This window comes from Leptodactylus fuscus, chromosome 3, assembly GCF_031893055.1.
Source record: "Leptodactylus fuscus isolate aLepFus1 chromosome 3, aLepFus1.hap2, whole genome shotgun sequence".
Classification (NCBI taxonomy): Eukaryota; Metazoa; Chordata; class Amphibia; order Anura; family Leptodactylidae; genus Leptodactylus; species Leptodactylus fuscus.
The window spans coordinates 244,906,518-244,934,228 of NC_134267.1; the positions used below are offsets into that span (position 1 = coordinate 244,906,518).

The 27,711-nt window shown below is 42.5% G+C and overlaps 1 protein-coding gene across 2 annotated transcripts in view; it reads right to left on the minus strand.

The window, feature by feature from the left end:
- LOC142198393 (uncharacterized) overlaps window positions 1–27,711 on the minus strand; it is a 600,588-nt gene that overhangs the window by 21,538 nt on the left and 551,339 nt on the right. Inside the window, exons 1-2 of one of the 2 annotated variants that reach the window (XM_075269420.1) lie at window positions 26,378–26,492; window positions 17,802–19,382 (exon numbers count right to left, since the gene is read on the minus strand). In XM_075269420.1, the coding sequence (XP_075125521.1) occupies window positions 17,802–19,382; window positions 26,378–26,441 (1,645 nt within the window). In that variant the 5' untranslated portion in view covers window positions 26,442–26,492. Of the gene's footprint in view, window positions 1–17,409; window positions 19,383–26,377; window positions 26,493–27,711 lie in introns of those variants that run through there. The other variant, XM_075269419.1, reaches the window with a different exon arrangement.

Genomic DNA, 27,711 nt, shown 5'->3' on the forward strand with positions numbered 1-27,711 from the left:
GTATGTGACTGCGGGATCATGGAACTAAGACTCTGTTCACACCTGGAGCAGTGATGTCATCTTACCTTCTAGCCGCAGCGTGAACGTGTCCTGAGAGCAGTCACTGCTGTATATACAGTATATATATATATATCTATAGCCTGGGCTAATGGCTGATAACAGAGAGAGCAGTCACTGCTGTATATACAGTATATATATATATATATCTATAGCCTGGGATAATGGCTGATAACAGAGAGAGCAGTCACTGCTGTATATACAGTATATATATATATATATCTATAGCCTGGGGTAATGGCTGATAACAGAGAGAGCAGCCACTGCTGTATATACAGTATATATATATATATATATATCTATAGCCTGGGGTAATGGCTGATAACAGAGAGAGCAGTCACTGCTGTATATACAGTATATATATATCTATAGCCTGGGGTAATGGCTGATAACAGAGAGAGCAGTCACTGCTGTATATACAGTATATATATATCTATAGCCTGGGATAATGGCTGATAACAGAGAGAGCAGTCACTGCTGTATATACAGTATATATATATATCTATAGCCTGGGGTAATGGCTGATAACAGAGAGAGCAGCCACTGCTGTATATACAGTATATATATATATATATATATATATATATATCTATAGCCTGGGGTAATGGCTGATAACAGAGAGAGCAGTCACTGCTGTATATACAGTATATATATATCTATAGCCTGGGATAATGGCTGATAACAGAGAGAGCAGTCACTGCTGTATATACAGTATATATATATATCTATAGCCTGGGGTAATGGCTGATAACAGAGAGAGCAGTCACTGCTGTATATACAGTATATATATATCTATAGCCTGGGATAATGGCTGATAACAGAGAGAGCAGCCACTGCTGTATATACAGTATATATATATATCTATAGCCTGGGGTAATGGCTGATAACAGAGAGAGCAGTCACTGCTGTATATACAGTATATATATATATATCTATAGCCTGGGGTAATGGCTGATAACAGAGAGAGCAGTCACTGCTGTATATACAGTATATATATATATATATATATCTATAGCCTGGGGTAATGGCTGATAACAGAGAGAGCAGTCACTGCTGTATATACAGTATATATATATCTATAGCCTGGGGTAATGGCTGATAACAGAGAGAGCAGCCACTGCTGTATATACAGTATATATATATATCTATAGCCTGGGGTAATGGCTGATAACAGAGAGAGCAGTCACTTCTGTATATACAGTATATATATATATATCTATAGCCTGGGGTAATGGCTGATAACAGAGAGAGCAGTCACTGCTGTATATACAGTATATATATATATATATATATCTATAGCCTGGGGTAATGGCTGATAACAGAGAGAGCAGTCACTGCTGTATATACAGTATATATATATATATCTATAGCCTGGAGTAATGGCTGATAACAGAGAGAGCAGTCACTGCTGTATATACAGTATATATATATATATCTATAGCCTGGGGTAATGGCTGATAACAGAGAGAGCAGTCACTGCTGTATATACAGTATATATATATATATATCTATAGCCTGGGGTAATGGCTGATAACAGAGAGAACAAGACAACAGCACTGACCACCGAGCAGGAGCTGCAAGAGCTGAAGGACCTGTGATGATGTCACCGCTATCATGTGACCAGTACATGGGGCGGAGCTCAGGAGAGGAGAAGGATGAAGGACCTGTGATGATGTCACAATCATGTGACCAGTACGTGGGGGCGGAGCTCTGGAGAGGGGAGGAGTTACAATTCTCCTACTTAGAGCTTCTCTCTGGGTTTCCCTCTGACATCCCATAATCACAAGCTGGACATGCTGGGAGTTGTAGTTCTCTCCTTCTTTGAACGTTCCGTGTCCCTTATTATATTCAGACATTGTATCTGAGTCTCTCATGTGTTGTGGTGAATGTATAACCTCCATCTGACAGACAGTGACATAGGAGTTGTTACTCTCCAGCCAGGGCCTTCGGTGACACTTTGGGTCAGACGGGGGATGTCGGAGGTTGTAGCGGCACAGTCAGGATTAGTATAGCCATGTGATATAGTATATAGCGGTATAGAAGTGTCCCGGGGGTGATATCTCCGTATATACTGTAGATAACACTGCAGGGCAGGAGATTCTCTCATATCACAGCGGCTGACAATACTTGTCCTAACGTTTCGTTACTCCGTACGGCTGTGACTCTCAGGCCCGTCCTCGGGGTGTTTATATAATGTCAGTCACATATTATGGGTAGATAAGACTTCTATTACCTCCTTACAGTATATGGTGAGCGGGTCACCTGGAGTCATGTGTAAGAGGTGTATGACAGGAGATCCCGAGATCGCGGAGACGAGAGATCTGGTTACTATTACATTACACGGACTGAAGATAAATCAATATCCACGTCCACAAATATAAGAAATGTCACCGCCCCCCCCCCCCCCATTGTAGGATATTGTCCCTGACATCAGAGTCTGTATATAGCCCTATAGTGTAACTGTAGGAGACACATTGCTGACTGTATATCTATATGTATTGTACAATGTATAAGGGATTAGATAGATGGTTTATGGGGATGTTTCTTATTTCTTGGTCGTCCTCGGCAGCGCCATACACATGGCGAGTTATGGTTCCCTCGGTACAACCACATAGAGAAGGGTTAAGCAGTAGTCAAACAATTAACCAATCAGACCCCAGACATGTATAGGGGACAGTGTATTTTTCTTTTCTCTCCTAGGTAACAGATATGGAAACAGGATCTATCCCCAGGATAATGGTGCATCCGCTACCATGGAGGCAGATGGGATGGCTTTTCCGCGCTGTATACAGGGTTGATCTCTGTCCCTCAATGGTGAAGGTGGTACCATTATGGTGAAGCCCAAACAACAATCTTGGTACATGAGCAGGAGCTCAGATGTTGGGGTTCCCTATCCCCCCCACTTATGCCAGCAGGAGATATTCAGGCAAGTGGCTGACGGTAGAGTTACTCACACTCTTACATATCATGGCGCCGGTCTGTGTTTGCTTTGCACATGGTACTTGTGGTTCCCCAGGAAGTGATGTTTTTCATCAGAGGCAGTGCAGGGGTTAAGGGGTTAAATCTGCATGAGGAACTACAAAAGCCAGAGCGTCCTGATGAGATTGTACAGGAGTCTTCAAGGTGGACTTACCAGTGGCCATGGTATCCAGAAAGAGCAATGGGGCTATAAAGCTGATTAAGAAAAAATAAAATTCCAGAAACATAAAAGGAGTTCCGTCAGTCCTTTCCTTCAAAAAAAAAAAAAAAAAGTAATAGAAGACCATCCACTTGGTGCTCTGATAGTCGCGGTCTTCAGGAACAGAAGTTAATGTAAATCTTCCCTCAAAAAGAAGTCCACAGATCCCAAGACTTCTGACGTCAGGCTCATGGCTTTAGGCACAAGATTATGTTTTGCTTCTCTTCAACTATCAATAATGAATACTCCTCAAATTCTGGAAGATTCCCCCCAATTATTTTGTGCTGAACTCACTGGAAGATCCAGTGATTCTTCATTTAATATCAAGAGTTCTGGAGCAAAGTGGCCATAAAAGGGGTCCCATCTACATAAAGAGGGCAAGGTGTCTTCTCCAGGGTGTTCCTGCTACACAAGCCAGGGGGCAATTAGAGGCTGGTGATCAATTTCACCTTCCTAAACCAGTTTTGTGGAGGAAAAAATCAAAACATTCATATGGGAGACCATAAGCTCAGTAATAGGCCAGTAAAGACAAGCTGCAATCTTGTAAGCAAAAGGTGGTGTTTTTAGGTCATTGTCTGAGCCAAGGTACCAAACATGTTTCAGATGAATGGACCAAAGTGGTAAGAGAAATGCAGGTGCCAACCCCCATGCTCAGTTACGTACCTTTTTGGGTCTGGTGTCATACTGTAAGCCGTGGATCAGATCTGCATCTCTGACCATGCAGCCCTTGTATGACTGTCTCTCCTCTAAACCATTCAGTCTGACACCAGAGGCTTTGGATGCATTTTACCAACTTAAGCTCCAGATAGTGAGTGCACCTACCCTAGGCTTGCCTGACTATCAGAAGCCCTTTCAAATCTATGTCACTGAAATGATGGGACATGCTACTGCAGTTCTCACACAACAACATGGAGATAGAAAGCGTCCTGTGGCATATTATAGTGCACGTTTGGATGCTGTCGCAAGGGGAACGTCCTCTTGTGTAGGGGTTGTACTCTCCATACAGGCCCTGCTTGAGAAAAACTCAGTCATTGTCCTAGATCACCCCCTGGTGGTATATACGCCACATTACATCTATGCAATCCTCACACAGGTAGACAGATGTCATCTTTTCTTGGCAAGACAGAGCAAAATGGAATTTGCTCTACAATCCTCCTCCAACATCTCATTTCAGCGTTGTTTGACTTTGAATCCTGCAACTCTTTTACCAATAGGAGTTCATGATTCAAAGGGGGGAGTAGATGATGAGATATTTTTAAACTCCCTCTCAGAAGGTGATTTATTTGACAGCCAACATCAGCATGACTGTGTTGACCTGATGTCTCAAGAGACAGTCGGCTTCAGTCATGTTACTGATGCCCCATTGGAAAATCCTGACTATGAGATGTTTGTGGACGGTTCTAGGTACCTAACAGAAAAAGGCAAATTTGTTACAGGGTATGCTGTAGTCATTATACATGACACCTTAGTACAAGAAGCCCTTCTACCACACGTCAGCACAAGAGGCTGAATTGAAAGCCCCTACAGAGGCCTGCAAAGTAGCTAAGGATAGCACAGCAAACATTTACACTGACTCCAGGTATGCTTTTGGCATTGCACATGATTATGGCCCAGTATGGAGGTCCAGGAACTTCCTGATGGCACAGGGCAAGCCAATTAAAAATGGAAATTCAGTAAGTCAGTTGATGGAGGCAATATTGCTCCCTAAGCAGTTGGCAATTGTGAAAGTCAGAGCTCACACAAAGGGAAGAGACCCTGAGAGTATCAATGAAATGAGTGAAATGAAAAAGCTGATCGAGCAGCCAAAGCAGCGGCACCGCTGCCATGGAAGGGTCTCAACCAGGTGAGCAAAATAGACATTGACCTAGCAGACCCCAACGGGCTGTACTCTAAGGTGACTGGTACCAGAGAATGTGAAGGAATGTGGAAAATGGGGGATAGACTGTGTCTGCCTGCAGCGGCATATCCCCAAATGGCTGGTTTGGCCCATGGTAAGGTGCATGCCTCTCAAAATGCCATGGAGTCACTAGCGGGTAAATTATGGTTTGCCCCAGGTTTTGGAAGGGCTGCAGGTAATCACGTAAAAGCATGTCACATATGTGCTCTACACAATCCAGGACAGGTAGTTAAGACACACCAAATGCACACTAAAACCCCTGCACCCATTCCAAAGGCTACAAATAGACTACATACAATTGCCTAAATCTGGAACGTACGAATGCGTGTTGGTCTGTGTGGATTTGTTCTCCGGTTGGGTAGAGGCCTATCCGGTCAGCCGAGCAACCGCACAGGTAACTTCCAAGAAATTGAGCTTGTGTGTAGATTCGGGATACCTGAGGTGATAGAGTCTGATAGAGGTGCACAATTCACAGGTGAAATAATGAAGGAAATAATGTCTGCATTGGGGATTGAGCAAGATTTCCACACACCTTACCATCCCCAGAGTTCAGGCAAAGTGGAAAGGTTGAATGGCACACTCAAGTTAAAAATCCATAAAGCCATGGCAGAGACAGGAAGGCCCTGGCCAGAGTGCCTGTCTCTAGCATTATACTCTGTGAGGACCACTACTAATAGAAAGACAGGTCTGTCACCATTTGAGGTGCTTTTTGGAAGTGTACCTAGACTAGGGTTGTATTTTCCCCAGACTTTACAACTCAATTATGATAGCACTGCCAGCTGTGTCCAGAACCTGTGTCAAAGACTGAAAGTAACACATGAACAGGTGTTTTCTTCTATTCCAGACCCTTATGATTTTTCAGGAACACATAGCTTGTAGCCTGGTGATTGGGTGGTCGTGAAAAGACATACTAGGAAGCCTCTTGAACCCAGATATGACGATCCCTTCCAAGTACTGCTGACAACTGCCACTTGAGTCAAATTGGAGGGAAAATCTACCTGGATACACGCTTCCCATTGTAAAAAGGTTCCTGAACTACGGCAAGAATGAAAAGATGGACATTGCATGTTTTATGCTTTCTTAAAGGACTCACTCCTGCCACCTTTGTAGTTGATAGACTAAATGCAAGAGCCATACCTGAACACACTCTGTACAAGAGAGCAGCTGATAACATCCCTAGGAAAAGTGGTAGACTCCACCTGGTCCAAATGAGCACAGGGAACAAAATAGTCAGTACAGTCCTTGTTTATCCAGTGATTATGCAGATGTGAGATCAATTGGTAGAAGCCACCGATTACTTAGATGATCAAATATGGGGTATCTTAGGCGTACTTAATACCACCATAGCAGTACAAAACCAGTTGATCATAGTCACCAACCAACACACCCTGGTACTAGATTATGTTACTGTGGCCCAGGGTGAAATGTGTCAGGTGGTGGGACCTACCTGTTGCCATTATATCGATCCAGAAGGTAATATTAAAGGAAAATAAAAATTAGAGGATGTATACAAACTAAGGGAAGAGTATGAGAAGGAGGTTGTGCAAAATGAAGATAGCTGGTGGTCTGACACTTTTTCCTTTTTGAATCTTGCTAATTGGTTCAAGGGAATAGGTGGGTGGATAACTGGGATATTACAAATCATTGTACAAATTGCCATGATTATATTGCTTATATATTGTTTTTTTCAAGTTAATTTTGATGTGTTATAATCGATGTTATGATAGAGATAGACATAAATGGTAGATATTATAGGAATATCAGATGGGGAATCCAGCGGGACTGGCATCTACATTGTAGGTGAATGTACTCATCTGATATGAGAATAATGTTTAAAATGGGGGAATTGTGAAGGGTTAAATAAAATATAGGAACGGTGTGCTGTCTGAAACTATGTACAAAGGTCATCCAGCTTTAAAGAGATACACAAGTATTGGTTTGAGCTGGTTCAAACTAGTTTAAACTGTAGAAAATATAGGTTAAAGGTGACATTCTTAGCATGGCCAAATAAGGACAAAGGCTTGGCAGTTTGCTCGAGACTATAAAATGCCCTGTGTCTCACAAAATAAAGGAACACTTGAAACACTGACAGCTGTGTTTGTGTGGTGTTTCCCCGAGCTTGTGAAACTTCCTCTCAATTTAATCAGGCCTACGACAACATAACCCAGGGGTCTTGAGCCCCTAACACCTCCCTTTTGAGACCTCGTCAGCCTCTCGAGTTTTTACCAAAATTGTGGTAGGGTGAGAGGGGTCAGTGTGGTCTCATATCTGTACAACTGGTGGGTCAAGAGCCACCTCGAATTATCAAGTCCATCATCACCTGCGCATCGCCCTGAACTTTCTACAAGATCATGTTTTTGTTTTTTTTTAAATCAACTGGAGAAAATCCCAGTTGGTGCCATCTTAGTTTCTAAGCTTCATATTAATCTCTCAAAGCATGACTTTAAAGGGATTCTACCACTAACACACATTTTTTTCTAGTTAACACGTCGGAATAGCCTCTAAAAAGGCTATTCGTCTCCTACCTGTGGAAGTGCTCTCCGCCGCGCCATTCGTTCAAAATACCGGTTTGTACCGGTATGCTAATTACTTCTCTCGCAGCGATGGGGGCGTCCCCATCGCAGGAGCAGCGATGGGGGCGTCCCCATTGCAGCTCGAAAACCGACCGCAGCGCCGCCTCTCTGGTCTTCGGTGTCCTCCCCTTGCTTCTTCAGCGTCTGTCGGACGCCTGCGCAGTACGCTCTGTTCGGCGAAGATTGCCGAACGTACTGCGCATGCGCGAAATTGCGGTATTTTGAACGAACGGCGCGGCGGAGAGCACTTCCACAGGTAGGAGACGAATAGCCTTTTTAAAGGCTATTCCGACGTGTTAACTAGAAAAAAATGTGTTTTAGTGGTAGAATCCCTTTAAAACTATCTCCAGGAAGGATAAGAGTAACTCAGAGAGATCTCTCACCTATTTTCTTATCCTAAAGTCTCCTTCAGAAGAACTATGCAAGTATTGGGCCTCATGACGTCATCCATAGATGCTGTACTATGGGCAAAAGTACTCCTAAGGTCCCTGCAGTTTGACATATTCAGATCCTGGGACAGATGTCCAAAATCCCTAGATGTGACCTTCAAGATCTCAGCTGCCACAATTATGGACCTGAAGTTGTGGATTATACATCAGGGGTGACTCCTGGAGCCCCAGCCCCAGAAAGTTCTCACTTTGGATGCATCCTCCTGGTGTTGGGGTGCACATTAGATAACAAATGGATTCGTAGAAGCTGGGGTCTATCAAACCAGAGCCGGTCCTCCAATCTAAAAGAGTTGAAAGCGGTCAGGTTGGACTTGATTTATTTTCACTCCCACCTACTCGGTTGCAAAATCTTGGTCCAGTCAGACAATCTTGCAACAGTCTTCTATTTGAACGAATAGCAGATCCGTTGAGCTGCAACAGTCTTCATCCAGCAGAGTGGGAACTCAACTACAAAATATTCTACAGGATAACAATAACATGGGGGGTTCCATCAATAAATGTAATAGCAACTTGCCAGAATGCCATGCTGTCTCTATTCTAACTTCTAAATTGTTGTGGCCAAGCCCTGGATTCCTTGGTCAGGGAATCTGATCTATGTCTTTACACTGAGCCCCTGATCCTCAGAGGTCTGGAGAGGATCTACATTGAGAAGGTGGAAATTCTTCCCTTCTGGTTCGGGAGGGCTTGATTCGCTCTCACACTGAGTCTCTTGAGAGGCAGGCTCTGAAAACTTCCAATGATGAAGAATCTTCTTTCCCAGAATGGAGTGAGTCATGGAGACTGACCGGGAGACCTGATCAACCTGGATCTCTAATTCGGAGGTTGTCAACACTCTCTCCTGCATGCCAGAAAGCCATCCACAGTGAAACTGGTTAGATAGACCAGTTGGAGGGTGTTAAATATTATATATTTACAATATTCTCTAGCAGACATGGGGTTAACACTCTACTGACATCATAGTCTTATATTCTGGGGACATGGGTGTGGTTAGAGTAAACCATAGTAGAAATCTCCTTAAATAGCTGTAACATGGAAGGTAACACCCACTCTCATGAACATAAATGAGTGACAGACACACACGTCGGGGTCGTCATCGTCATCCATGAGGGAGATCCATGGGGAATCTATGGCAGGTCTGTCTGCTATCCCTCTCTGTCATCCTGGACAAGATGTTGTGAATATCCTAGATGACCAGACCAGATGACAAGCATGAACCAAGCTGTAACTACAAGATATCCAGATGATTTAACTTCTCTGAAGATGTAAGCTATTGACAATTGACTGATATTTGTGTTATTTGGACATTTTCCCTGTTCCTGTGTTTTCCTTCAAGATATTAATAAACCTCTACACTGATTTATAACAAGCTGACTTCTTCCTATCGTGGATAAGGCCTAGAACACGTGACACAAGTCTATCCCACAATTTCAAGGCTAGGTACGGATATTTAACAGTGGACACAAGTCTCACCGGCAAATACAAGATATTTAACAGTGGCGAGCCAAGAACGGTCGTTTTTTTTCCTGTTTTTCTCGTTCCGTTCACTTGCAATTAAGGGGGAAGAGAGGAGTGTTTTGCAAGTTGTATGAATTGCAAGATTCAGGAAGACTTCGAAAAGAAACCTATATTGGTGAGATACAGATGACTGTTGCACATGTTTTATGATACGGAAGCCTGTGTGAGGGAAGCCTGTGAGGAAACACAGAAGGACCACAAGTGCCAGACGTACTGAGACGTTCTGATGACAGGGACCAGCTGTTCCAAGGACAAGCTAAAGGTGAAGCTTTCCACAGTGGTGAGTAAAGATTTTACTTTTAAAGTATGGAAAAATTAGAGTCATTGTCTAAAAAGTGTAACTTTGAGTATAAAGTTTTGTCTAGTGACAATTTAGCGAGTATATGGCAAGATTTGTATACACAATGTGAACAGGCAAATTCTAAGATTGGAAATAGAATTTGTTCTACAAAAGAGAAGCAGGTATTTAGGAATATAGCTTCTTTGGTAAAGATTTTTAATGACGTGGTAACAGAGAAGAAATTAAGAAATAGTATGCATAAATCTGTTCAGACAGATAATGAGAAATCTCAACATGTTGATAAAGAGCACCACGTGGCAGTAATGGCCATAGATGGTGAGGAACAAATGATACAAGAAACTGAATTGAAATTAAAATCTCAAGAATATTTGATCAATCTGAGTAAAGCCATTCCCACATATGATGTAAAGATCCATGTGTGTAGAAACTCAGAAATTTTTGAAAGCCATGCAGAGAAGTTTGATCTAAATATTGAACAGAGAAATAAACTGTTTAAATTATGGCTTCCTATTGATTTTACAGAACGTTTGTCTGCAAAAATGTCTTATGATAACGAGTCAAATGAATGGTTAAAAGACAGTGATGTGGAGAGATTAAAGAAATTAATCTGGTGCACTAGAGGTGACAGCGTGCCAACACCTGACATACTGAATGAGATAAAGATTGGCAGAAAAGAATGTACATATGCGTTCATGTCTAAATTTGAGAGGACATACAAAACTGTCATTGAAAAAGTGAACTCTTCATCTATGGTGAAAAGTTTTGTTAAAAAGTTCAAATTCTTGGATGCAGTCACCCTTGCCAGTGCCTCAGATAAGAAGTCTTTATTTGAATCTGCTAGTTTATTGGACGTGGCCAGAAGACATCAGAAACATATGTCAAATGCAAACCGAGTATGTCCAAAGCAAAAAGCAAAGCGTATTAAGAGACATCTGTCAAATCAGGTTGTAGTGTCCCCTATTTATAGGAGGGAAAGTGACAAAATCTATGAGAAACGTAGGAAATTACATGTTGCATATAAAACATATGCCATGCAGGAAAATCCACAAATTGAAATTCCAGTGTTAACTGAAATTAAAGAATTGCAGCCAACCAAATCTATTGATAGTCAAAAGATTGTATCTGGGAATGTACCAGTTGTCTCCAAAATGTCAGATCTTTTCAGTAACCCAATGGCATCTGACCTGTCTTATATTCTTAGGAAAAGGGCAAGCTTGGCATTCTCTCATGACCTGGCGAGGCTATTATGGATGGACGTGTTGACTGGAAGTTCATGGGTTTAACTTAAAAATATATATCTGAAAGGAGGTCAGGGGTCGAATTTAAAAGTATCTCTGAAGGAATGACTGTCTACTGAGTTTTACTTACGTACTATTTGGCTATGTAAAGAGAAATCCCTTTTATATGAGAAGTCCAATGAACAGGTATAACCCACATGATTATGTGATGATGTTTATAAATAATTATAATTATGCTATTGTGAATAATACTATGGATCATAATCATAATATATATTTACACACAGGAGGAGAGCCTGATGTGTGGTGATGGTTTGTCATAGTCCACTCTCTGGATGCAGAGAGGAACATGTTATGTACAATATGTGAATATGATCAAATAGTACTAGGAATCCATAAAGTTATTAAACTTTCCATTGGTTAAAATCATTATTGTATTAATTTGGTTTTTGCTAAAGTTTATCTATTTTTCTCTTCAGATATAGATATATGGAAAAAAGGCAGCAGTTCAATCAGTGATGGCCATTCATTCATCATTCTTTCCTTCTAGCCAAAAGAATGCATGGAGTGTCTAACTATTAATGAGTAAACTAATTAACATGGTGTGACTAATAACAATGCATGATAAAGTGATATAAGTTATAACTTACCTTAAGCATGTTTTTCAATAGTTTCATGTAAAGTCCATGTTTTTAGGATTTTCAAGTTATAATCCATTGTGTATGAAGGCATGCAACTAGGCATGGAGCTCTTACTTATTGTGAATTAAATGTCCGTTCATGTGGTCAGTTGATTGACAGCAACAGATTGTGACCTGTGACCCTGATGGGCTGGTCAGAATAAGTGTTATGTGTGTTATGTGTCGACTGGTGTATACAACAGATCTGTGACATCACAAATAGGCCTAAGAAAATCAGGATGCATCCAACAAGGAAAAAGAAACATCTATCCAGCAAAGACGTCTATTTCTACTTTCTATTTTTTATCTTATGTGATCCTCTATATTAAATTGGGAAATCAGCAAATATATTTGAAATCCATCAAAAGGAACCTCATATGTTTATACCTACAGGAAAACCAAGTGTTTAAGTCACATGAGCTGAGGAAAGGTGACAGATGCAGTAGGGTGAAGGTTATTTTAGTTTGTGAATATTTTGTTGCAAAAGAAAAGGTAGCTTTTGGCTAAGATACAGATAGCTCTTCAATATATTTGTTCAAACCTGACAAAGAATAAAGGTTTATTGTGGTAATTGGATCATGGGATAATAAATATATTAGTTATGGTGGAAAATCTAGTTAGCTATAGCCAGTATTGTATTATTGTTTTATTGTATTATTATTGATTATGTATTCTTACATGTACACACACACTTGCATACACTTACACACATCAACATCTACAAACATTGGGAAAACAAACATTGGGAAAACATAAGTGTCTTATATGCAAATAAGATAAGCTAATCATCTTCATGAAAGGAGAAGTATAATATCATCAAAGGATATGGGATATCAAGAGAGATAGTCTCTGGTTTATTCTTTAAACTTCTGATTATAGGTTGTGACATATTTTGAAATGTTTATGTTTTATAGACTTATTTCATATATATGGTATTCACATACAGCCAGTACACAAGAATATATACAGTTAAGTGTAAGACAGAGACAAGAGTGTGTTGGCACGTGTCTCTATTCTTGGTATTGGAGGTATCTGAAAGGTGAAAAAGGTCACAGGAGTCTGTGAAGAGACGAAGTGTTAAGAGGAAATTTTAGGCACATAAGTTTCATGAATAAAAGATAATATTGTGTCTCAAATAAAGAACACAATGGTTTTTAATAAAGGAATGTTCAAAATAAAAATTATTTCTTATTAAAAAGGAAAATAAAGTGACTAAACTTTAGAAAATGTATGATAAGTATGATAACACATTCATATAGGAACATATGTTTAGTATAATTGGTGAAAAGTTCTAATTAAAGAATAAATATAGTGATTGTCTATAGAATGGTAGTTAATAATGAAATCACATTATATTTCAAAGTCATGTTGCAATTTGTCATCACAAGTAAAGTACATATATATATATTCATACATATAGATATAAAGATATATATGTTGATATATGATGTTTATATGGATTATTGTATCCAAAGTACTATTATCTGATAGTTTGACAAAAATATTGATACAATATAAAGAGAAGTCTGATATATAAATGAATGGTATGGTACACTGTGATATTATAGTTTAGTAAATTGCCTAATTTGGCTTAGTTATTAGGGAAAGAAAACTTATCTTCAATCAAGTCCAAGATTATGATAAAGTTTGATATCAAATGTTAATAAAAAGACTTTAACAGTTGCAAGGAGAAGATGTGCGGAAAAAGACAAAATCTGAAGGTATGATGCTATATGCTTAAGCTTATGCCAAGAACTGTGTTTAAAAATTATTGCTGGAGTTTGGAACCTTTGATCAGCTGATGATTGGACAGATATAAAGACGTCCTCATCAATGTTTGGTGGAATTCTCTCTATTTCAAGACTTCAAGGTGTTTGGTGAGCAAAAGGGTTATGAATGATAAAACCCGAACACAGATATTGTGTATCCAAGAGACTGAGATTCCAGGACTGAACCTTACTGACAAGCAGCAGGGATGATGTCAGAATTCACACTTGCCTTGCTTTTGCAGTATTGCTCCAGAAGTGTCACATTGTTGTTCTACAGTGACAGGTGGTCAAAGTAATTACAGAAGGAAAAAACCCACTACAGTCTATGTCTTGGTAAAGTGAAACATAACATATGGACTTTGTTGATAATATGAACTTTAATGGACAATGTTATAATATCTGCACAACACGGAGGAAATCTAAAGGACTTTAAGTCAAGAACTACATTTGTGGTAAGCCTTCTATTATGATGGAAGAAGAGATGACCGGAAGACCAGACGATGAAAGAAGAGCCTTCATCAGGTGTAGGGTAGATAGTGGATCAAATTGTTTTCATCTTTGATCACAGTTTACCATAACATAACATTTATTAATGACAAAATTTATTGCAAATTGATGAAATTATTGTTATATGGAAAATTAATGAAAATTAAGTTCCAGTATTCAGCAAAGAAGAAAGAAGATATAATCTAATTGTATGAATATTGTCGTATGGTATATCTTGAGAGTTCAAACAGATATTTCACTCTCAAAAGGGGGAAATGTTAAATATTATATATTTACAATATTCTCTAGCAGACATGGGGTTAACACTCTACTGACATCATATCTGTTGTATTTTGGGGACATGGGTGCGGTTAGAGTAAACCATAGTAGAAATCTCCTTAAATAGCTGTAACATGGAAGGTAACACCCACTCTCATGAACATAAATGAGTGACAGACACACACGTCGGGGTCGTCATCGTCATCCATGAGGGAGATCCATGGGGAATCTATGGCAGGTCTGTCTGCTATCCCTCTCTGTCATCCTGGACAAGATGTCGTGAATATCCCAGATGACCAGACCAGATGACAAGCATGAACCAAGCTGTAACTACAAGATATCCAGATGATTTAACTTCTCTGAAGATGTAAGCTATCGACAATTGACTGATATTTGTGTTATTTGGACATTTTCCCTGTTCCTGTGTTTTCCTTCAAGATATTAATAAACCTCTACACTGATTTATAACAAGCTGACTTCTTCCTATCGTGGATAAGGCCTACAACACGTGACACAAGTCTATCCCACAATTTCAAGGCTAGGTACGGATATTTAACAGTGGATACAAGTCTCACCGGCAAATACAAGATATTTAACAGAGGGTTCTATAGGTGCTGCTTGTCCCTTTATACAAATGGGCAAGACTTTCTCCTCTATGGTTAACAGCAGGAATCATAAGATCAATCATTTTATTAATTGCAAAACCAAGAGAGTCATCTACAAAATGACTTACCGATGTAATATGGAGTATATAGGTAATACCCGAAGGGAAATAAGAGAGGAGGGTGGGAGAGCATCTCAGAGACTTTGCCCTCAAAAGGGACAACCTAGAGGTGAGACATGTCAATGACCTCCATGGTGGTGACCGTAATTGGATACGCATCATGGGAATAGACCGTGTGCTGCTACCAAAAAGAGGGGGGGGGGACTGGGACAGAGCAATTATTCAACGGGAGACAAAATGGATTTTCAAGCTCGGCACAGGAAGTCAAAGGGGCTGAACGAGCAATTATACGTTAGCTGCTTTCTATAAACCTTTGTAAACTTTCCAACAGGCAGTGTTAGCACGGTGAATTTTACTTTAAATAGGGTATAAAGTGGTGGTTGGGGGCTTACAAATAAAAGCAAGGGGGATATCATGTATATTTAGTTGAACTCCCCCCCCCCCCCCTTTCTATATTATCTATGGACACATCCCTCTTATATAGTATAATTATTTTATACTAATTTCTACCCCGGGGTATTTTTGGATGCCGTATTTATAGATTAATGTACCAGGAAGAATCCTATTCTGGTGTCCTTGGTTTTGAAAGACAATGTGTCACTAATAGGGTTGAGCCATCTTGAGATTTCAGGATCGATTTTAAAATCCGATTTCCAATCATGAAATAAATTTGCTCGATCGCCGATCGGAATCCGATCTGTTCTGATCCCGATCACTCAAACCCTAGTCAATGCTTCTCTATGGGAAAAGTTACTTTTAGGGTTGAGCCGATCTTGAGATAACCTCCGACCTTGATCCCGCTGGAAAAGATCGCAATCGTAATTTCGATCGCAATCGTGAAATTTACTCGATTGCCGATTGGAATCTGATCTTTTACGATCCCAATCGCTCAACCCTAGTCACTAATCGAGAATTAAAGGGATTTTCTGGGCAAAAAAAATCTTAAAAAAAAAAAAAAAGCAAAAAATAGCAAAGCACTCAAACCAGTAACAGGACGACCTGGTGAGTAAGTGTTAGACTAGAACTACGGCAGATAGGTGTGGGGTTTTTTTTCTGTTACAATGGTGGCAGCAATAATAATAACAACTTTATTTATAATGTGCCAACATATTCTGCAGCACTTTACAAATCAGAAGACACATGAACAGATAATGTGAGACATTGCAATGTGACAAAGAAATAATCATATCAATCAATAGGAGTGAGGGCGGGAGGAGGAGGGAGAGGGACACAAGAGGTCAGAGGGCTTGTTTGCTACAATGGTCCGGCCATCTATTAATAGAAAAGGTTGTGTAAGTGAAGCTGTCTGAGCCGTCACCAGCCGGTATCTGTGAATAAATGGATACTAAATGCAAGGAGTGCAGGGAAACTTCTAGAGGGAGAGGACGGGATCTGAGGAACAGAGGAGGAAGGATGAAGAGAGTTATTGTTCTACCCCCCACTGCCCCACGGTGATCAGGTCACGAGATAAGCCTGACTACACAGATGGAATTTTAGGGCAGTTTTGAAGTTGCTGTAGTTGGGGATTAATCACATTTTCCGGGGTAAAGTGCTCCAGAGCAACACTGCAGCTCCAGAAAAGTCTTGGAGACGGGAGTGGGATGTTCATATAACAGAGGATGCAAGTCTAAGGTCATTGGTAGACTGGAGAGGAGGATTAGGGCGGTAGACAGTGACCAGACCGGAGATATAGGGGGATGGATTTGTGGCTTCTGACCCCTCATTGCTTAGTTATGACGAGAGAGAATCAGAGTGACAATGAAGGGTTTTTTTTATGTTTCCACGCTGAGAAAAGGGCAAATTCTAGAGATGTTTTTGAGGTGAAGGTGAAATGTGCGTGCAAGTGTCTGAATATGTGAGATCTGAATCACATCCAACCCTCAGTGGGCGTGCTGCCTCTGTGTAATCGAATGTATGTATATTGGGTACCCAAAAAAACCTTAAACAGAGACTTTTCAAATTAGCACAGGCTGCTTCACTGTTTATTGGGAACCAAAAAACCCCTAAACAAATGGAGTTTTTTCAGATTAGCACAATTGGAATTAGCAATTTGTATCTATTTATTGAAAAAAAATTAACTCTTACCCCCCCCCCCACCCCCCCCCCCCAAAAAAAAATCCTTAAAAGATTTTTCACTAACATGATAGACTTGTTTTTCAGCAAAAACACTGTAATACTCTCTGTGGACAGTCACCGATCAAACAAAACAGAGAAAATTAGATTATTGGCAATGAAAGGATTAACTTTCCAGTCTCGATATTGCAGCAGTCACAGCCCGATTCATAATTCTATCTCGATCTGCCTGTAATTTCACTAAGGAATAGCCCACACTCCATAATGTGTAATCACTCATTGTTTATTACAGTCCAGCAGTTCTTTCTGGGCTATTAGCCCCGATCTCTATTTAGGGTCCACCCTAAACTGTATAAATAACGATCAGACATTGATTCATCCATATACTGTATAATATGGATTTCACACAAGGTGTCCTTCCTCTTTCATGGGGACAAATCACCTTTAAAACTTATCACATGGATCACTACCGGTCACACCGACCTCACAGATACAAGCTAATGTCAGCCAAAAAGACACTGTTCGTTGGTGATATTTTCCATATACTCCCCCATGTGACTTCTCTGATGATCATTAAATTTGGATTTTGAAATAAAACATTTCCCACAATCTGAACATGAATATGGCTTCTCTCCTGTGTGAATTCTCTGATGTCTAATGAGACTTGATTTATCTGAAAAATGTTTTCCACATTCTGAACATGAATATGGTTTCTCTCCTGTGTGAATTCTCTGATGGACAACAAAATGTTCCTTTTTCATAAAACATTTCCCACACTCTGTACATGAATATGGCTTCTCTCCAGTGTGAATTCTCCCATGTTTAACAAGAGCTGATTTATCTGTAAAACGTTTCCCGCATTCTGCACATATATATGGCTTTTCTCCAGTATGGATTCTCTGATGTACAACAAAATTGCCTTTTTTCATGAAACATTTCCCACACTCTGAACATGAATACGGCTTCTCTCCCGTGTGATTTCTCTGATGTCTAATAAGACTTGATTTATCTGTAAAATATTTACCACATTCTGAACATGAATATGGCTTTTCTCCAGTGTGAATTCTCTGATGTCTAATTAGATTGTCTTTATTCATAAAACTCTTGCCACATTCCGAGCATGAATATGGCTTCTCTCCTGTGTGAATTCGCTTATGTCTTATATAACTTGATTTGTCTGTAAAACTTTTTGCACATTCTGAACATGAATATGGCTTCTCTCCCGTATGAATCCTTTGATGTACAACAAAATGCTCTTTTTTCAGAAAACACTTACCACATTCTAAACATGAATAAGGCTTCTCTCCTGTGTGAATTCTCTCATGTTTAACCATAGTTGATTTATCTTTAAAACATTTCCCACATTCTGAACATGAATACGGCTTCTCTCCTGTGTGACTTCTCTGATGATCACGAAGTTTGGCTTTAGAAACAAAACATTTCCCACATTCTGAACAAGAAAATGGCTTCTCCCCTGTGTGACTTCTTTGATGATCGCGAAGTTTGGCTTTAGATATAAAACATTTTCCACATTCTGAACAAGAATATGGTTTCTCTCCTTTGTGGATTTTCTGATGTGTAATAAGATTTGATTTATTGATAAAACATTTCCCACATTCTGCACATGAATATGGCTTCTCTCCCGTGTGACTTCTCTGATGATCACTTAGTTTGGCTTTCGATATAAAAGATTTATCACATTCTGAACATGAATACGGCTTCTCTCCTGTGTGAATTTTTTCATGTTTTGCAAGATTTGATTTATTGCTAAAACATTTCCCACATTCTGGACATATAAAGGACTTCTCTTCAGTGTGACTTCTCTCATATGTAACAAAATTTGATTCATCATTGAAATATTCTCCATGTCCTGAAAATGAATATGGCTCATCTCCTAGGTAAAATCTTCTCTGTGTAAGAAGATCTGAGCTCTGATTAAACTCTTTTCTATCTTCCCAATGAAACCTTTCCCCCTCTTTCTGGCTGGTACTTGTGGTCACAATCTGTGGTTGGTCAGAAGGTTCCTCATGATTCGGGGGATTATATGATGGATCTGTACTGTGACGTCCTGGATGTACATTATGGGTGTATACCATATCTTCATCTTCTACTTTATAGTTTACTGACAACATGAAGTTTTCTTCAAGGTTCTTACTATAATTTTCTGTAGGATAAAAATGGATTTGGTGATTTTCTTTTCAAAACACAAAAGTAGAGAAATTTATAAACAGGCTGGAAATACACAAACAATATACAATATAATCAATGATAAGGAGAGATAGAGACATTACTCTTATAGGGAGTGAGTCACTAAATTCTTATTTATCTAAATGACGGGGTTTTGTGGAATAAGAAACTCCCAAAACATTAGATACACACACACACTTCCCACTCTTGAACACTAGAGGCAGCATCAACTTTGTATATCTATACCAGAGTTAGATGTTGAGTCGAGAGGAACCAAAAAAATAGAAGGATATCTTTCGCTTCCTTTTGGAATTGAGTCACGTTTGGAGACTTGTCCTCAAAAGTTCCAGTCGTTTCCCTGGACTTTTTCTCCTACAGAATGGGATGGGATTAGAGATGAGCGAACACTAAAATGTTCGAGGTTCGAAATCCGATTCGAACAGCCGCTCACTGTTCGAACCCCATTATAGTCTATGGGGAACATATACTCGTTAAGGGGAAAACCCAAATCCGTCTCAGGAGGGTCACCAAGTCCACTATGACACCACAGTAAATGATGCCAACACCTCTGGAATACAACTGGGACAGCAGGGGAAGCATTTCTGGGGGCATCTAACACACCCAAGTCCCTGTACTACCCCACTATCACAGCCTAACAACTACACCCTTTATACACTCAATACCACCTTTCAGACAGTGGAAAAACACCTTTAAACATTCTCTCTGGAAGTGAGTACAGCCTGTCACCAGCATTGTATTTGGCCCATGGAGTGAGTACAGCCTGTCACCAGCAGTGTATTTGACCCTTGAAGTGAGGTTGAGCCTTGCACCAGCAGTGTATTGGGCCCTTGGAGTGAGGACAGCCTTGCAGCACCATTGTATTTGGCCGTTGGAGAGAGGAGAGCCTTGCAGCAGCATTGTATTTGGCCATTAGAGAGAGGAGAGCCTTGCACCAGCATTGTATTTGGCCCTTGGAGTGAGGAGAGCCTTGCACTAGCATTGTAAAAACGCACAAGTCACAGTATCACCCCACTAGTACAGCCTATCAACTACACACTTTACACACTCAACACCACCTATATGGAAAGTGGAAAAATACCTGGAAACCTTCTTTCCTCCCCAATTGTATGGACAGAAACCCCAATTTTATGCTAAACAAAGATTAGCATGTGCTCCTCACAATTCCTGATAGGACAGAGGCATTAAGCAGGGTACAACGCAGACCAGGCCCAAGCACCAGGAACAGGTGTTCCAATGGATGGTGGATAATGCTTCCACCACATTCTCCACCAGCCAGTCAGCCTCTACCTCAACTCCTCCTCCTACCCAACAGTCTGGTCCTCCTTCTTCCCAACATGCCCAATCTTCCCAGGAGAGTCATCCCACATTTCCCCCCTCCCAGGAGATGTTTTCAGGTCCTTTAACTGTCCCTCACTCTGTCCAACCACTTCACCAATCCCAGGAGCTACCAGACGACTTTGTGTGTCTTGATGGCCAAACACTGGAGCATTCGCCATTTCTGTTCAATTTTGTGGTTGTGCCCCCCCAACCAGCGTTTCTCTGCCTCAGTGTTGAGGACGAAACACAGTTGCCATCAGGGCAGGCTGTGGTTATGTGCGGTTTGTAGTAAGAGGAGAGTGAGCACTTGGAAGAGGAGGTGGTGTCCAACGAGGCCACCGACTAGACATGGACAGGGGTGATGTCTAGTGGGGAAAACAGCGTTGATGTGTAGGCAAGCTAAGCAGGGAAAAAGGTGGCTAGAGGCAGAGGCATGTCCAGAGTCACAAGTCAGCTGCTTGACAGAAGCTAGGCCTGAGCCAGCCAGGCCTGAGCCAGCAAGGCCCAAGATGCTCTCTATTCTAGCCTCCTTAGAAAAATTCCCCCATCGAGGCCACGTTCCTCGATGGGGGGAGATAATTTGTAAATGTATAGGTGGAGGACAAACTGAGTGTGGTTTGTCTGGAACCTGGGATTGGCTCTGTAGTTGGGCAGCCTGCAACATGTTCCATGCCTGCGCCACGTTTTTAACTCAGTGTTGCAACGGTTTTTAAAAAAGTACCCCAATGTTCATGAGCTACTGGTGAAAGTGTGGCGCTTGTGTGGATAGTTTCGCAAGTATATATTAGCCACTGCTAGCCTCTATGCACTCCTACAACGCCTGTATCTGCCCAAACAATGGCTGTTGTGCGACATCTCCACACGCTGAAACTAAACATATCATCTGTTGAGCAGAGTGTGTGAGCAGCACAGACCTTTGATGTAGTTCGAACTCCAAAACCCTAGGGTTCGTCAAAGTCAGCTCCCTCAGTTGCTCAACCATGAGTGCCCGTGGATGGCAGACTTATGTGAAATCCTATCCCATCCTTTCCACTGTACACTTTAAAACTCCCTAGAACCCCAATGAAAGTGGAAGAATATTTTGAAACCTCCTTTCCTGTCCCTTATTATGGACATAAACATAAATTTAAACTGAAAGATAGATTAGCATGCGCTCATCACAATTCCTGATATGACAGATTCGTTAAGCAGGCTGCAGAGTACAACGCAGACCAGGCCCGAGCACCAGGGATCGGCTCTGTAGCTTGGCAGCCTGCAACATGTTCCATGCCTGGGCCACGTTTTTAACTCAGTGCTGCAACAATTTTTTAAAAAAAGTACCCCAATGTTCACGAGCTACTGGTGAAAGTGTGGAGCTTGGGGGGCCACTTTCGCAAGTCTACATTAGCCGCTGCTAGCCTCAATTCACTTCTGCAACGCCTATATCTGCGTGAAGCTCAGGATGTTTTTTCGAGGTCACCACATGCTGAAACCCTATATAACGTGTTGAGCAGGGTGTGTGAACAGCAGAGAGCTTTGATGGAGTTACAACTCCAAAACCATAGGCTTCGTCAAAGTCAGTCATGAGGGCAAGCAATGGTTATATGCGGTTTGCAGAAAGAGGAGAGTGAGCAATTGGAATTGGTGGATGAGGCCAACGACCCGACATGGACAGGGGTGATAGCAGTGTAGATGTGGAGGGAAGTGCAGCACCAAAGAGGGTGGCTAGAGGCAGAGGCATGTCCATAGGCACAGGACAGGTGAATCCCAGAAGCAAGGCCCTAGATGTTCACTCTTTTAGCCACCCCAGAGAAACCACCAGCCTGAACACCTCAACATCTGCCCATGACACTTTGGGGAGTTCCACCTCATCCTCCACTTTTCCTGCCACTGCTCCTTTTGCCTGGGCCATCATGCGCCTCTTCCCAGGAACTCCCCATCTCCCAGGCCTTTCATTCCAGGCTAAAGTACAGCGCAACCCACCCACATGCCCAAGGTTTCAACCACCTCATCTTAAAAGTGCTAGCCCAGGGGATTTAGCAATCCACGCTTGTGGAGACTCAGGCCTCCTGTGACCTGCTGGCAGGTGCAGCACCTTGCTATAATGGCCCTAGCCAACACTACCTCTGTTGGTGTGCCGTCCCCGCCTTGCGCCACCACGTGTCCCCTAACATAAGTGGGGCCCTGAGTTCCACACTTTACTGTAAGCTCAACTTGATCACAGGCGCATGGTCAAGTGACTGTGGTCAGAGACACTGCCTCTCAGTAATGACAGGCCGGCTGAATGGAGTTGTGAATGGGCCCAGGCTGCAAACTGGGGTGGCCTATCTCCTCTACCAGCCCAAAATTAATGCCAGGGGTTGACTGAAAGCCTACTGTACTGCAACCTCGACCACACCTGCGACCTGAACGTGCTTCAGCACTGAGGTGTGGAGACCACAGCAGGTCATGCTAAAGCAACTCAGCTTGGCCAACAGAAAACACACTTCCCCCGAGGTCAGGGATGCCATCCTCGATGCGACAGCAATGTGGTTTCCGCCGCCGCACCTGGGCCCAGGCATTTTTTGTTTTGTGATAATGGCAGGAACCTGGTATCAGATATGTAGTTTTCCAGACTCAAACACGGTCCAGACATGGTCCACGTTTTAAAATAGTTGGTGCAATGGTTCTTTGAAACCTACACCATTGTGGCTGATATACTGGTCAAAGTGCGGCCTTTATCAAAAGTGAAAAGTAGGCTATGCTACGCTGAAAACATTCATAGCACACTCCTGTCATCTTCGCACCGTTGGCTGGCGGAGGAAGACGAGGGGGATGAAGTGGCATTTGATGACACTGTCCCACCAGAGGCTAGAGGGTGCACTTCAGTGTATCACCTTAGCTCAGCACGGATGGTTTGAAGGGGAGTGGGAAGTGGAGGAAATGGAGAGTGACCCTTACAGTTGGGGGCAGGAAAGTCATGCCAAGTAACACACTAGCACACATGGCTGACTTCATGTTGGGTTGCTTTTCAAAAGACAAACGCATACTTCACATCATGGAGAGCAAAAAATACTGGTTTTTTGAAAGCCTCGACCCCCGGTATAGGTCAAATGTCTGTTCCTTTGTTATATTAGGGGAGAGGAAAAAAAAATTGCAAAAATAATTGGCACAAGCAACTGGTGCAGAATATGATGGGAATGTTTCCGTAAACCCTCTTGGGCGTCAGAAAGGATATTTCCTCCATGAGGCTCACAACTTCCATCCGCTGCACAACCACCAGGGGAACACTGTACAAGGTCTGGTACACGGTAATATTTCCCCCCCCCCCCCTCCCTGCCCAAACTACTGCCAGTTAGGGGCCTAGTGTCATCATGAGGGAAAAGTATAGGCACATGTTGCTTGAGTACCTGGCCAACCACAGACCTGTCCTCTCCGATCCCTCTACGAATTACACTAATTGGGTGTATAATTTGGACCTGTATCCCTTGGGTTGAGCGTACATAGCCTGACAATTGCTGTGTATCCCACTTAGGTTTTGTGGGGACACACCGTGGACTGCTGGGTTTAGCGTACATAGACTATTAATGTGTATCCCACTTAGTGTTGGTGGGGTTACACACCGTCACAACCTTACTGAAGCTTCATTATCCTGGGATTTTGAATGTATGTAGAGGAAATCTGCTTTAAGGGGATTACACACCGTGACAACCGTGATGCTCCATATATGCTCTGAATATTCCAGTGTATACAAGTTAAGTGCGGGGAGGGGTGCGGGCACACTGTCATACCCTATATACCCTTAATCCACATTCTATGGGCTGAGCATTTCAGTGTATGCCAGTTAGTTCCGGTGGGTACACTGTTAGAACGTGGATTGAGGGTATATAGAGTATGTGGGAATACACTTTCAGTGTATCCCACTTAGTATTATCCCCACCGCGGAGAGCTGGGTAGCGCTGCTGCAGCCTGTGAATCCCACGTTAGTGGGTAGACACTGGGACAATCATTGTTTGATTCTCCCTTCAATGTATCTCTTACAAGAGCTGTTGGTTCTCTTCTCCTCTCCCATCCTCTCCTATCCCTGCCTAGCAGAATCTAATCCCTATCTAAATGGCCGCAGACCTCCGTCCCTGACAAAGTGCAAGCTCTGACTGACTCGAGGTCACATGTTTTCAGCAGCCAATGGGTTTTTACTTTTTTTTTCAATGTCCCTGTTGTCGTAGTTCCTGTCCTGGGAATCGAGTTTTTAGTCAGTTTACCACGCGGTGTTCGATTCGAATCGAACATGCCGAACAGCGTGATATCCGATCGAACATGTGTTCGATAGAACGCTCTCTTGATGGGATGAGGAGTGACTTGTGTCCAGACAATGGTTCGCCACTTTCAGATTAAACAGCTCTCCTGGTGGAAAGAGCTGTTTGGAAGATACTAGAAGTATAGTGGGATCCAATGATCCAAAAATCCCAATGGCGCTCACAATGTCTTCAGACATCACTGAAGAGGATGAAAATAATACTGTTTATTGATTACGCGTTTCGAGGTTTTAGTGTTTAGATACAAACACAACCTCTTCATCAGATATTTGGCTGAATGGCTGGGTGCACAGGACATGGAGCTCCCCATGTCACTCTCGGTGCCAAAATCCGCCCCCCATGTGAACGAGCCCTAAAGCCTGTCACAGGGTCACCGCCCTAATTAGCCAGTGCCCTGTCTGGAACCTCACCCTGTCTATGGGTGCGTCCCTATATACCCTCCCAATAAGATGTATATACAGAAGAAATAGGCTACATAGGTAGCGAAATATCATTCAGCCAGTATTACATACCCGACATGCATGTTTGACCCACTCATCAGGGGTAACTAGCTCACGAAATGTTAGTATAATGCCCTTATGTATTCAGCACATACACTCACATGGGGGACAAACCATCAGTCATTCCTATAGGCGTCGCTCACACTCCTGATATGATGAATGATGTTTACTTACCTCAGCATTAGACTTACCTCCGCTACACTGGATTCTCCCCCCTATTATCTGATGGGATGTTCTTCACTATTTTATTATATATATTTATTTCTAATAGAATTTTGTAATTTTCCTATTCTGAGTCTCCTTTTTCCCTTTTACTGGCATCTGAAGGGTTAACAGGCAGGCCCGGCTCATGGCAGGTATTGGCTGTATTATACGGCTGGTTCCCACCAAGTAGGGAGAAGGCGCGACTCTGGAGCCCTCACCATAAAACCCCTCGCGACCAATGAGTGTTAAGGGGATAAGCCGTCACCTAGAAACTGAAGTATCAGAGAGAAGACTAACTTGACTTGACTTTCTTTCATATCCTTCACTGGATGCAGAACACTGGCGCCCCCCACAGATGAATCCAATGTAATTAGAGCCATCTTGTCTGTCCTTGTAGTCGCCACCCTGACCAGACTTGGATTCTCCTTCTCAGCTTATTGTGACCGGGGACGATATTCAGTTCTAGATAATCCTCAAAACTTTCTGACACTCCGACCCCAAGGTCTACTTTGGGATACTTGGTTGGTTTTTCTCACAAGAGGGTAATCCCTTAAGAAACTCTGGTTCAGACAACCGACTCAACTAAATCCTCAATTGTACTTATTACAGTTACCCCAATGTTATCTGTGTTGTATGATGAGAAAATGACCCCGTACCTGTGGTAACACCTCCTGGAACCTCCTCCTCCACTTCCCTCTTACACAGGTGATGGCCCCTCATCCTCTCTTCTTCAGCCTCCGCTTTAATATCAGTCACATCTTCTCCCTGATTGGTCAGAGGTCACAATTCAGTCCAATCCATCAGAAATACAGGAGGGAAATCTAACAGATCAACAGAAGGAGCGGCGAGCTCCACCCCCTATATAGATGTACCCCAGGACTCAGCAGCGCCATCTACCTGCTGACTGTCTGGTACATGTATGAGTACAGGAGCGGCGAGCTCCACCCCCTATATAGATGTACCCCAGGACTCAGCAGCGCCATCTACCTGCTGACTGTCTGGTACATGTATGAGTACAGGAGCGGCGAGCTCCACCCCCTATATAGATGTACCCCAGGACTCAGCAGCGCCATCTACCTGTTGATTGTCTGGGACATGTATGAGTACAGGAGCTCCACCCCCTATATAGATGTACCCCAGGACTCAGCAGCGCCATCTACCTGTTGATTGTCTGGGACATGTATGAGTGCAGGAGCTCCATCCCCTATATAGATGTACCCCAGGACTCAGCAGCGCCATCTACCTGCTGACTGTCTCTTACATGTATGAGTGCAGGAGCTCCACCCCCTATATAGATGTACCCCAGGACTCAGCAGCGCCATCTACCTGTTGATTGTCTGGGACATGTATGAGTACAGGAGCTCCACCCCCTATATAGATGTACCCCAGGACTCAGCAGCGCCATCTACCTGCTGACTGTCTGGTACATGTATGAGTACAGGAGCGGCGAGCTCCACCCCCTATATAGATGTACCCCAGGACTCAGCAGCGCCATCTACCTGCTGACTGTCTGGGACATGTATGAGTACAGGAGCGGTGAGCTCCACCCCCTATATAGATGTACCCCAGGACTCAGCAGCGCCATCTACCTGTTGATTGTCTGGGACATGTATGAGTACAGGAGCTCCACCCCCTATATAGATGTGCCCCAGGACTCAGCAGCGCCATCTACCTGCTGACTGTCTGGTACATGTATGAGTGCAGGAGCGGAGAGCTCCACCCCCTATATAGATGTACCCCAGGACTCAGCAGCGCCATCTACCTGCTGACTGTCTGGTACATGTATGAGTACAGGAGCGGCGAGCTCCACCCCCTATATAGATGTACCCCAGGACTCAGCAGCGCCATCTACCTGCTGACTGTCTGGTACATGTATGAGTGCAGGAGCTCCACCCCCTATATAGATGTACCCCAGGACTCAGCAGCGCCATCTACCTGCTGACTGTCTGGTACATGTATGAGTACAGGAGCTCCACCCCCTATATAGATA